The sequence below is a fragment of the Ornithorhynchus anatinus genome, chromosome 7, assembly GCF_004115215.2.
Source record: "Ornithorhynchus anatinus isolate Pmale09 chromosome 7, mOrnAna1.pri.v4, whole genome shotgun sequence".
NCBI classification, from domain to species: Eukaryota; Metazoa; Chordata; class Mammalia; order Monotremata; family Ornithorhynchidae; genus Ornithorhynchus; species Ornithorhynchus anatinus.
The window spans coordinates 21,017,812-21,030,565 of record NC_041734.1 but is presented as its reverse complement, the minus strand read 5'-3'; the positions used below and the strand labels follow the sequence as shown (position 1 = coordinate 21,030,565).

The 12,754-nt window shown below is 51.1% G+C and overlaps 1 protein-coding gene across 2 annotated transcripts in view; it reads left to right on the top strand.

Annotated features, from left to right (window-relative positions):
* The first annotated feature begins 1,172 nt into the window (after nucleotides 1-1,172).
* Nucleotides 1,173-12,754, top strand: part of CABLES1 (Cdk5 and Abl enzyme substrate 1) — a 42,572-nt gene continuing 30,990 nt past the window's right edge. The window contains exons 1-2 of one of the 2 annotated variants that reach the window (XM_029068806.2): nucleotides 1,173-1,507; nucleotides 4,736-4,828. In XM_029068806.2, the coding sequence (XP_028924639.1) occupies nucleotides 1,374-1,507; nucleotides 4,736-4,828 (227 nt within the window). In that variant the 5' untranslated portion in view covers nucleotides 1,173-1,373. The remainder of the gene's footprint in view (nucleotides 1,508-4,735; nucleotides 4,829-12,754) is intronic. The other variant, XM_029068808.2, reaches the window with a different exon arrangement.

The window sequence follows — 12,754 nt, the reverse complement described above, 5'->3', positions numbered from 1 at the left end:
GCTGTGAAAGTGGGGAGACTGATTTTGGGTATGAAGAGGGAGGGCATTCCAGAGACAGGTTGTGAGCTAGAGGTCAGTGGCGAGATAGATGAGATGGAGGTACAGCAAGCAGATTGGCATTAGAGGAGTGAAATGTGCGGGCAAGGTTGTAGGAAGAGAGAAGTGAGGTTAGGTAAGAGGGAGCAAGGTGATGGAGTGCTTTAAATTCGATGGTAAGGAGTTTCCGTTTGATGCGGAAGTGGATGGGCAACCACTGGAGGTTCTGGAGGCGAAACGTGGACTGAATGATTTTGTAGAAAAATGATTCGGACAGCAGAGTGAAGTATGGACTGGAGCGGGGAGAGACGGGAGGCAGGTAGGTCAGCAAGGAGACTGATGCAGTAATCCAGGTGAGATGGGATAAGTGTTCGGATTAATGTGATAGCAGTTTGGGATGGAGAGGAAAGCGCAGATTTTAGCGATGTTATGAAGGCTGAACTGACAGGATTTGGTGACAGTGAATATGTGGGTAGAATGAGAGAGATGAGTCAAGGATAAAGGCAAGATCACAGGCTTCTGAGACAAGAAGAATGGTGGTCCCGACTCCAGTGATGGGGGCGGAGGGGGGGACAGGGTTTGGGTGGGAAGAAAAGAAGGCCTTTTTAGACTTGTTAGTTTGAGGTAGTGGGAGGACAGCCAGGGGTAGAGATGACTTGAAGACAGGAGGAAATGCGGGACTGCAGAGAGGGAGATCAGGGTAAGTGCTTAACAAATACCCCTATTATTATTATTATTATTATTATTATTATTATCATGTAGACCTAAGAAGCAGGTGGGAATCCGCCCTCCACAAGGTTTACAACTGTTTACAGTTATTGGAGGTTACTGCCAAAAGAAACGATTCCCATTTTGAAATCTACATTCGATAGGCAAATCTGGCTTCCGTGTTTCTTCTGGGGCCATCTAGAGATTAACCAAAAGGTTGTCAGCGGCCTGGACGTTACTGAGTCACTGGGAGCTAAATCCAATTACTATTTTAGTAGCAGTAGCTATAGCGAAAACAGCAACAATGTTGAAGCCGCCCCAAAGCGTGGAATTCTGGGAAGGCTTTAGCTGTGGCATTGCCGGTTACTGGTGGCTGGTGACGGTTGGACTCTGAGCCTCCAGGTGCCCAAAACTCTGCTCCTCTAACCACGGTGCCCTCCTGGCTTTCGTTGTTGTTTTCATTTCCCATATTTATCTTTGGCCTTGTCTTTGGTGCCTTCGAGTTTTTATTGTTTCATCTTTCCTTATACGTCTGTCGTCAGTCCCCTGGCCGACGCGTACGTTAGGGTTGATGGAGAGCCCTTGAAGGCACTCGTGATGGGGGGATTTGAGGAGAGGGCAGATGAGAGATGAGTGACGAGCCAACCTATGGTCTGGACTGGAAGGGGAAGAGGCTGGAGGCAGGGCGACCAGTGGGGAGGCTAATTCAACAGTCTAGCCATCTGGGTGGAGAGGAACGAGTGGATACAAGACTGCCGTGCAGGTAGGACCGGCAGGATCGAGCGGTAGATTGAACGTGACAGCTGAAAGACAGCGAGGAGTCCAGGAGGACACCAAGGTCACAGGTTTCTGGAACAGGGAGGATGGTGATGTCAAGGGCAGACGTGAAAAATTCCGGAGGAAGAGAGGCTTGAAGAGGGTAGTCGAGGTGTCCGGTTTGGGACACATCAAGTTGGCAGGGTCGGCGGGACGTCCAAGCGGATCGTAGGGTAGGGGAGTAGCCACGGGGCCAGAGAGGTTGATCTGGGAGTCCTGTGTGGAGAAGTGAAAGTGGGGAGAGTGAGGAGAGTTGGGGACCCGAAACCATGCCTTGTGGGAAGCCCACGGCTTGGACAGCGGGACTGAAGAGGAGCCAGTGAACGAGAATGAGGAGAGGCCCAAGAGGTACAAGGAAGAAGATTGAATTAATATCGGATAATAGCTAGTGTTGTTCATATCTCATACCGAATCTGCCACTTGTCTGCTCTGTGCCTCTCCCTTTCCTCATCTGCAAAACAGGGATTCGGTGCCTGTTCTCCCTTCCCCTTCCCCATGAGGGTCAGGGACGGTGTGATCTGATTGAATTGGTTCTACCCTAGTGCCTAATACAGTGCTTGTCACAAAGCAAGAGCTAAACAGACACCACAGTGATTATTATCATCTTCTTATCATTGGCAAAATCAAGACCTGACCCTATCCCTTCTCACCCTTTATTAAACACACTTGGGCCCATTCTTCTTCTTCTTCCTTGACTGCCATCTTCCTCTCTCATGGCTACTTTGCCTTCAAACACAATCAGACCTTCCCTATCCTAAAACACCTTGTTTGGGCCCCAATGAACTAGCCAGCTATTGTTCTAACTCCCTCCTCCTCCTCCTTCCCCAGTTCCTCGAATGGGTTGTGCACTTTGTCTTCACTTGGATATCTGGCTGACACCCGAAACCTAACATGTCCAAAGCAGAACTCCTTATCTTCTCACCCAAACTCTGTCCTCCCCATGTTTTTTTCCCATCACTGTAGACAGCACCAGGATCATTCCTGTCTCGCGAAGGTTATGAAGCCTTTGCGTTATCCTCAACTCATCTCTCTCATTCAACCTAAATATTAAATGTCACTCAATCCTGTCAACCTTCACAACGTAGCCTCCTTGCTGACCTTCCTGCCTCCTGTCTCTCCCCACCGCAGTCCATACTTCACTCTGCTGCCTAGATCATTTTCTACAGAAACATTCAGTTCAGGTTTCTCCAGTCCTCAAGAACCTCAGTTGTTGCCTCTCCACCTCCACATCAAACAGAAACTCCTCACCACTGGCTTCAAAGCACTCAATCACCATGCCCACCTCCTCACTACTCATCTACTACAGCCCAGCCCGCACACTTGCTTCTCTAATGCCGACCTACTCGCTGTACCTCGATGTCATCAGTCTTGCTGCCACCTTCTCGCCCACTTCCTACCTCTGGCCTGGAACGCCCTCCTTCTTCATATCTGACAGATGATTACTCTCCCCACCATCAATTTATTGAAGGCACCACTAATTGAAGGCACATCTCCAAGGGGCCTTCCCTGACTAAGCCCTCATTTCCTCTTCTACTCCCTTCTGTGCCACACCGATTTGCTTCCTTTATTCACCCCTCCCTCAGCCCCATAGCACTTATTTACATATGTGAAATTTATTTATTTATATCATCTGATTCCCCCTCTAGACTGTGTAAGCTTATTGTGGGCGGGGAATGTGTCTGTTATATTGTTCTCTTTCAAGTGCTTAGTACAGTGCTCTGCAGATGGTAAGCTCGCAATAAATACGATTGATTCACATCATTCTCCCATGCCCTCTTTGACCCTCTGCGATCCATTCTGTGCCCCCTTCGCTCCACAGAGATTACTTTCTCCATGGTCACCAGTGACCTTCTCGTCAAATCTAACAGACTCTATCATGGTCCTCCTCCTCTCAGCTGCCTTTGACACTGGAGTCCACTCCCTTTTCTCCTTGAAACACTGTCTAGCTGTGGTTTTATGACAACCCTCTCCTGGTTCGCCTCCTACCTCTCTGGCTGATCTTCTCAGACTCTTTCATCCGCCCTTCCTCTGGCCCCTAATCAAGGTTGTCCCTTAAAGCTCTCTTCTGGATCCCCCTCTCTTCTCACTTTTACACTCCCTCCCTCCGGTAGGACACCTCCCCACAAGGCTTCAATTGTTACCTCTTTGCAGATCACTCTGACTGAAATCTACCCTCACTAGCTCCCCTTCTAGACTGTAAGCTCACTGTGGCAGGGAATGTATTATATTGTTATATTGCACTCTCCCAAGTGCTTAATACAGGGCTCTCCACACAGTAAGCGCTCAATAAATGCTATTAACTGACCAACTAGCTGACTTCTGCCTACCTCCCTTTGCAGTGTCATATTTCCTCATGCCTTCAGGGCATCTCAACATGGTTCCTTGTGTCCATCAAGCTCAGTATGTCCAAGACTGACTTCTTCATCTGTGAGCCCCATGGAATGGACCTAATTGTCTTGTATAATAATAACAATAATGAAGATGGTATTAGTTAACCACTTACTACATTCCAGTCACTGGGGTGGATACAGGCAAATCAGGTTGGACACTGCCCCTCTCCCATATGAGGCTCACAGTCTCAATCCTCTTTTACAGATTAGGTAACTGAGGCCCAGAGAAGTGAAGTCACTTGCCCAAGGTCACACAGTAGTCAAGTGGCGGAGCCAGGATTAGAACCCACAGCCTTCTGACTCCCATGCCTATGCTTTATCCACTACATGATAATAATAACAATAACTGTGATGGTATTTGTTAAGCACTATGTTCCAGGCACTGTACTAAGCGCTGGGGTGGATACAAGCAAATTGGGTTGGACACAGTGCCTTGTCCCATGTGAGGCGCACGGTCTCAATCCCCCTCTTACAGATGAGGTCACTGAGGCACAGAGCGGTGAAGTGACTTGCCCAAGGTCACACAGCAGACAGGTGGCGGAGCCGGGATTAGAACCCATGACATTCTGATTCCCAGGCCCTTACTTGGTCCACTATGCCAGGTTGCTTTTCATGCTTGCTGTACGTGTCCCGCTGCTCAGTTCCACAGCTTCCTAAATACTTTAGTAATAATAATAACCCCTCTGTCAGGTAAACCTGCCCCTTCTGTTGGTTGTTTCCTTTCCACCTTTCTCAGCTGTCCAGGTGGGAATTCACCGGGTTCTCCAAATTGCTGTGTTCTCCAGGTGCCGGACCCTGTCAGGTTCTCCTAGGCCGAAGAACTTCAAGAAGGTCCATTTTATCAAGAGCATGCGGCAGCACGACACCAGAAACGGCAGGTGGGACACGAACCGGATCTCGGGTGCCGGCTTTTCTGGGGCTTGGGGGGCGGAATGCCAGCAGGGGAGATGGGGGATCAGTCAGGCCAAGGGGAGTGTGAATTTGAGGATCCCCCATTGCGTTCCAAATGAAGAGAACCTACGTCAGCCCCCGTGTCAGGGTCAAGGACCTAGATTTGGATGGGTTTGTAGAAACCCTCGTTGAAAGGGACAGAAGCATATTCTGCTGCTGTGGGTTTTAGAGGGGCTGAGGCAGACGCCACAGGATGGACCCTCAGGAAACTGGAACTCGGAATGGCCTTTCTGGGCCAGCGCCCCCCCCCCCCCCAACATTCACCTAAGAGTGGCCACCCAGCCAAACCCTGCTCTCGGAGGAAGGAACCCTTGGGGGCCTCCTGGCCAGGGTCCTCAGCAAGCTGGCTGGGCTCACAGTGGTGCAGTGCCTTTGAATTGGCAGGTGTTCTCTCTGAGCGCCCCTCGCCTCCACCACGACGGGAACTCCAGTTCCTAGTGCCACCAGGGGTTCAGGAGAGCGGAGAAAATCCTCGCTTTTCAAACGCTTTTCATCCGGTCTGCAGCCCGAATGGGCTGGCGGCTGCCTCTGATCCGTTTTAAGTCATGTTCCACGATCCACCCGCTTTTCTGGGGAGAGGGACCTCCGGTAGTTAGAAATTCCCTCAAAGTGGACTGAGCCCCTCAGTTAGGTCACCAGAACATCAGAATTATCAATTAGGTTGTTTCTGAGATTCAACAGCCTAAAATGGGAAGAAAGCTAACTGAATGATCATTTGGGCAGGGGCTTCGAATGGGGCTGGAGCTTGAGGGTGGGCAAGGGGCCGAGCATTCCTTTAAAAGAATTAAATAAGCTTCCGAAAGCATACACCTTGATCAGATCATTTTGGTCCTATGCCCACGGCCCGGTCCGACGGCCAGCCTGACGGTCCCAGGCCTCCCACAAGTGCCCCCTTTTCCCACCCGGCTCCAGCTTGGGTCTGCCTCTCAGTGTGGACGTGACTGGCCTGGGCCCTCTGCTCTGAGGTCAGCCTGGCCAACAGATACCAGGTTTACTTGCAGAATTGCCTCCAGTCAGTCATTCGTATTTATTGAGCGCTGACTGTGTGCAGAGCACTGCACAAAACGGTCGGGAGAGTACAATGTAAGAGACACATTCCCTGCCCACAACACAATTTCCTCCCCAGCCTTGCCCCTGGTATTTGAGGAGAGAGAATATTTTTGGTAAGCAGTGATAGCGGCAAGCAGGGGGGTAGGTAGAGGTTAAGGGTCAGAATGTGCGCTCCCCACAGATGCAGGCCCCTGCTATGGGAGATTCTCCCGTAAAACATGGAGGCTTCCGGAATTGGAACGGGAGAAGGGACAGGGAAGGTTAATTCACTGTGTGCAGTGCTTGGCGGTGTGCAGTAGCACTGAGACCCACAGGTCTTAAGTGCCCGTTTACCTTTTTCTTCATTCTCCCCTCCTTTCCTTCTTTTTGCTCTGCTGCTCCCCTTATTGCCAGACTTCAATAGATTAAAAGGGTGACATTTGTTAAATGCTTACTATGTGCCAAGCACTGTACTAAGCACTTAGGCAGATATAGGACAATCACGTCAGACATAGTCCCCATCCCACAGGACGTCCCACATGAAGCTTACAGTCAGTGGGAAGGAGAACAAGTGTTGAATCCCCATTTTATAGGTGAGGAAATTGAAGCCTAGAGAAATTAAGTGATTTGCCCAAGGTCACGCAGCAGGCAAGTGGCAGAGCCAGGATTAGAATACAAATCTTCTGACAGCCAGGCCTGTGATCGTTCTACTAGATCACACTGCCCCTCCAATTGTTATTCTTAATTCTCATGTGACCTGTGAAATAGTTCCACCTCTGTTTTTAAGATGTGAAGGATTTTTGCCCAAAAGAGGGACAGTTATGTAAGTATATGGTTTGCAAAAGGGAATGAATTGGGCATTCTCTGTGCTTTCCTCCTCCGTCTCAGATGGCCTCATCCCAGGCTGCAAAGGGAGATGGCCTCACCCCAGACTGGCTGGGGCTTTGGCTCGGGTTAGTCTTCGGCCCTGCGGCTAGTCGGAGCCAGGTTCTCTCTTGGGTGGAGGAAGGTGAAGGTAAGAGGCCTGTCGGTGGCATCCCCACCTCTCTAGAGATGGACTCTCCTCAGGCACTGGGTTTCTGAAGAGTCCCCATGCAGGGTCACGTTGAATCAGAAGAGCCTTCTCTTCCTCCTGCTTCTCTCATTCCTCTTCCTCTTCTTCCTCCTCCTCCTTCTTTTTTCTCCTTTCTGCTTCACCTTCCTTCTTCTTCTCCTTCCTTCTTCTTCTCCCTCCTTTGTCTTCTCCCTCCTTCTTCTTCCTTCTTTCTCCTCCTCCTTCTCCTCCCTCCTTCTTCTCCTCCTCCCTCCTTCTTCTTCTTCTTCTTTCTTTCTCCTCCTTCTTTCTCCTCCTCCTTCTTCCTCCTTCTCCTCCTTCTTCTTCCTCCTCCTTCTTCTTCTTTTTTTCTCCTCCTTCACTTCATCCTACTCCTCCCAACAGGACCCTGAAATCTGCAGTGCCAACCATCGTGAAGCGACTTCAGAATCTGAATGGGCTTGTTTTGGTTTGGGGTGAAGAGATGAGTGAAATTTCCCCTTAGAGGCCGAGATACCTGACTGCTCCACCCAATTAAATCTGAGGGTTTCCAACTGCGGATGTATTCAGATCCCCTTGAAGTTTTGATGTGGCAGAGCAGAGGCAGAGCAGAAATTTGTGTTTGGTGGGAATGACAAGCATCACATTTGTGATGCCGTCAAACGTTCCCTTCTATTCTTTGGGTCCCCGGCAGCCTCTGCCTGGACAGATATAAGTATACCTGTACATGTATTTATATGTTTTACATGTACACACATGAAACTTCAAATTCCCTTCGGCCTTAAGCCATATCATCCAGGCAGACTGTTCCCCTTGAGCCCTCCGCTTATCAGAGCTCTTTCCCGTGGGTCTCCAGTCAGAATCCCCTTCCCTTCAGGGCTGGGAACGTGAAAGCTCCTGGACCGTTAGGCCAGTTGGGTGACTGATGTCCTGACTGCCTGTTCAATGAGCTAGAGAGTGAGCTGGGTATTTGGGCGGACGGTTTTGGCACTAGCATGCCGGGCACCATCCTTGGCCCCAGAGAGGCCTCCTGGGGCATGGGGCCGGCCGGGGGCCATGGCACCTCCCTTGACTTGGCCAGAGAGCAGACCCGCCACCGACTCCTCCATCAGAGGGATGGAGCAGAGGAGGGAAATTGAGGGGCGGAGAAAGGGATGTGGCAAGAAGGTGGAAAGGGGTGTTGGGCAGAGCAGCACTTGAGGTTGAGGATGTTCTCAGACTCCCAGAGGGCTCAGCGGCGGCGGTCCGGACAGCCTGACTAGCCTACAACAAAATTATCTGTGGTGGACTCTGGGGTAACATCCCCGGTGAAATGAAGTTTAGGGGAACCAGCATTTTTTCTCCTGGTTATTCCCTGCATCCATACTTTGAGTATGGCCCCTAAAGTGGGACCAGCAATGCTGGGGCTTGGGTATATTTGGAGGGGACTGAGAGGCATGGTGACACACAGATAGCTACCCACCATGGAATTCTGATCCTTTCTCATACCTTTAAACTTCATTTCTTCCCTCTACCTATAGTGTAGTGTCTGTCTCCTCCACTAGATTGTAAACTCCTCGAGGGCAGGAACTCTTTCATATTGTGCTCTCCCAAGTGCTCAGCCCAGGGTCCTCCCCAGAGCGAGCACTCAGTTAATACTATTATACTATTGATTCATTAATTTTAGTGTCCGTCTCCCTTACTAGACGATAAGATTCTTGAGGGCAGGGATAGCGTCTGCCAATTCGATTGTATTCCCCCAACCACTTAGTCAAGGGTTCTGCATAGAGTAAAGATTCTAAATATTATCGATTGATCAATTGATATATTGTAAGCTCTTGGTGGGATCATGCCTGCTGTTCATATTGTACGCTTAGTCCAGTGTTATGCCCAAAGTGAGCACTCGGTAGACGCTATTGATGGATTGATTGGATTGGATGAGTGCACGGTTGGTTGGCTGGCTGACCCTTTGAGGAGTGGACAGCTTCTCGGTATGGGAGAGGTTAAAGGAAACAGGACCTGCGACATAAACACCTTCCCAGGGAATGTTCGCATCCTTAACTGGCACCCGCTAGTCAGTCTGACGAGAGGCACTGCTAACCAACGAGGTGGGAGTGTCTGGGGATGGAGTGACTTCCCAAAGAAACTCCAAGTAGCTTTGAGGAAAATGACAGGGAGTGGCTCTGATCCAGTACACTTTTTGTCACTTGGTGAAATGTTTCCTTCTACTTTTTTGGACCTTTCCTTCCATCCTTGCCACTTGTTTCCTTTTTGACCCTGGGCAAATCACTTTTTCTCTATGCCTAAATTTTCTCATCTGTAAAATGGGGATTGCGACTGTGAGGCCCATGTGGGACAGGAACTGTGGTTAATTTATATCCACACCAGCGCTTAGTACAGTGCCTGGCACATAGTAAGCACTTAACAAATACCATTATTATCATCACCCCCTCCCCCCCCCACCCCGGATTGGGTCAGCTGGGCAGCTTGTCCGTGTGCTTTGGCGGGAGGGTCACGGATGGGCTTCACCTGTGTCTGACGCACTTGGTCTAGAAAAAAATTTTAGAGGAGCCACGATTTCCGATCGTTGGGCACAGTGTTTGGCACATAGTAAGCGCTTAACAAATGCCATCATTATTATTATTCAAAAGCCACTGGGATGCCCCCAGAAGCAATTTGAGTGTTTTGTATTGTTGTCATTCAGTCCATCGTATTTATTGAGCACTTACTGAGCGCAGCACGTTGGACTAAGGAGCCGGGAGAGGACGATGCAATAGAGTCGGTCTATAGGATCCACGCCTTCAAGGAGCTTTCAGCCCAGAGGGGGAGACAGAAGCCCATTTCCGTAAGCGAGCGGTGAAGTGCTTGGTTCTTCCCAAAATGGGAAGCAGATCGGTTGCCCATTTGGCTCTCTTGTCCGTTGGCAGCGAGGGAGATTTGTCCCGGGCACTTCCCAACTTCAGCTCAGCCCCAGGGCTCCACCGGTGCTCACCAAGGGTGTGACATCGAGGCCGAAGCCCCCGGCATTGGGTCCACGGAGCGTTCGGCTCTCTGGGGTGTTGGGGCCGAGGCTGTCCGTCCCCAGACTTCCCCACCTCTCTGGCATTTGGGACGCTCAGGCGGTCTCCGCCAGGACCCTGCCGCCGGTTCCGAGTCCCCGGAAAGACCCCGTCTCCGGTCACTGAAAGTGAGAAGCTCAAGCCCGTGGCTCCATTCCACCGTTCTCAGGCCGGGCTGACTCTGCCAACCCAGGAGGCCGCCATCTTAGTAGTCACCCCTCCGGGCAGCTGTCTGCTGGCCGCCGGTTGCAGGTGTGTTGATTAGATGAATTGGAATTTGTTCCATAGCGGTGCATGCAAAGAGGGTCTGCCGGGAGCAGGTCGCAGGGGCTGGGGAAGGAGAGAAGGCCCACAGTAAAAATGGGAGGCTTAGACCCTGCCCTCAAGGAGCTTGCGGTCACAGGGACAGACCAGATACCTGCCATGGAGCATCTGCTGAAGCCGGTGAGCTTATTTCTAAATTGTAACCTCTTTGGCGACCCCACCCCAAATAATAAGATAAATGTGCTTTTTGAAAAGTCTCAATGCCCTTTTGAGACAGGGGCTCCACATTTTGGTTCAACTTTCCAAAGAAACAGAATCACTGGAGCTTAATTTTCTGAAGCCCCTGACAAAATGAAGACGTGCGTAATCATGAGCCAAAATACCTGCTCATCACCTGGTTAGCGAGTCAATGACCGTCTCATTCTCTCTCCCTTTGTTTTCTCTTCTCTCTAGTTTTCTCCTGGTGTTCTCTCTCTGCCACTGTCCTCCTCTGGCCCTGCTCTCCTCTGCCACTCTCTCAACGTGACTCTTGCCCTAGTGTGCATATGTGAGTTTGTGTGTATTTGTGCCCCTGTCCGCTGAGGGTGTGTCTTAGCTTGAGGCCTGTCCCTTTATGCTTTTGTGTCGCTTTGCGTGTGTGTTTGTGTGCGTGTGCTGGGTGGTGAGGGTGCGGCGAAGGGAGGGCCGGGATCTGTGTGTGTGTCGATGTGTGAGTGGTGTGTGTGTGTTGGGGAGAGAGGGCATGGGAGTGAACTGGGCGGTTGGGCTGACAATGTGCCATTAGATGTTGCGGGGGGCGTTCTTGGGGAGAACGGTCTGAAAGGGAGAGAGCTTGGCAGTGTGTGAGAAACGGAGCTATGGGTGGAAGGACTGAGCCCCTGGGGTATGGGCGAGTGCTCCGTGAGATGCTGGGAAAGAAAGGGGGAGACGAGGGCGGTGTAAAAGTGGCAAAGGGAGAGCGAGCAGGAAGGGGCCCAGCTGTATGACGAGCGGGGAGCCGGTGGGGAAACTGGGCTTTTGCCCTGGAGGCAGACAGCGGCCAAATCCCGTGACGAGCGTTGGAGGTGGGGGAGCTGTGCAGGTGGCCTGTGCCTCGCCTCACCCCTCTCGCCGAAAGGGAGACATCCGCCCCCACTGGGGACTGGACCAAGAGGCTCAGGCGGCGGATTCGACCGGAGGAATGGGGAAGATGCAGGAGCATCCTGGGGGAGGTCCTTGCAGTAATAGTCATAGCTGAGGCAGCCGTAGTAATAGCAATATTAGTAGAATTTATTGAGCTCCCACTCAGTAGTACGGTGTGCTGTACTAGGCATAACAGTGACCCGTTCCCTTCCCCCGGGCAATTTACACCCTTTCCCAGAAAAGACAGACTTAAAAATATTCCCAATTAGGGTGGCCAAAAATGCAGACTTTAAGCGAGCAGAGAGACAATCGTGAGTGGTAAAGAGGCGGCGAATAAGTCCATAAATGCTAGGATCGGCCGAAGGGATGCTAGGATGCTTGGGATGCTAGGAAATAAGGGAGGGAAAGCTTGCTGGAGGAGGTGAGGTTTTAAGAGAGTTTTGAATCTGGGGAGAGCTGTGGTCTTGTCTGTTTCCCAGCCCGAGGTAGGGGATGGAGGCCAGAGAGTCGAGAGTGAGGTACAGTTAGAAGGTGGTAGGAAGGAGAAACAGCAGATCTTATTTTGTATCTCTTTTTTTGCCCAAGCGAGGGGCATTGTGTAGCCTTGCGATTGTTCTGGGAAATCGTACTTGAAGGCTAATATAGCTCAGGCTCTTCTGTGCGTATCCCAGCTCTCACTGAAAATGCAGTTTTCTCTGGCAGCCGAAGCCAGTGAAGAGCCAGTGAAGCTTGGGTTTTGACAGGCTTTGTGTTGGTCCTTAAAATCCGTTCCAGTTTGGCTTTGAGAGTCCTGGGGTGCCGGGGACAAAAGGGGCACCGGAGCCTCCTAGCTAGGGCGTGGCACAGGGTAGCTCCCCAGTGTGCAGCTTGGACCTGGGGCTCCCCACCGAAAAGATCCAAACACGGAGGGTTTCTCAGGCCAGTTCCAAGCCGGGAGTGCAGTGGGCAGTTGATCAGAGTTTGAATGGAAGACCAGTGGACCCTCAAGTTTGGCCTCGGCCCCTGCCCGGGCCTGGTCCAGAGAGGTTGCCGAAGCAGCCTTTGAAGAAAAGACCGCGGGGCCAGGACGCATCCTGGGAGTCAGAGGACCCCACATCTAATCCCGGCTCGGCCATTGGCCCGCTGCATGACCCTGGGCAAGTCCTTCGCTTCTCATCTGTCAGATGGGAAACAAGATAACTGTTCTCCTCTTTTAAGACTCTGAACCCCAGGTGGAACAGGGACCACCACTGAGCTGGTTACCTTGTCTCTCTCCCAGTGCTTGGCACACACAGTAAGCACTTAACAAATAACGCCACAATGGCGATGATTATTAGGGAAGAGAGGGGGCGGTTTTCAGAATAGTCAAAAACACTCCCCTAAGGACC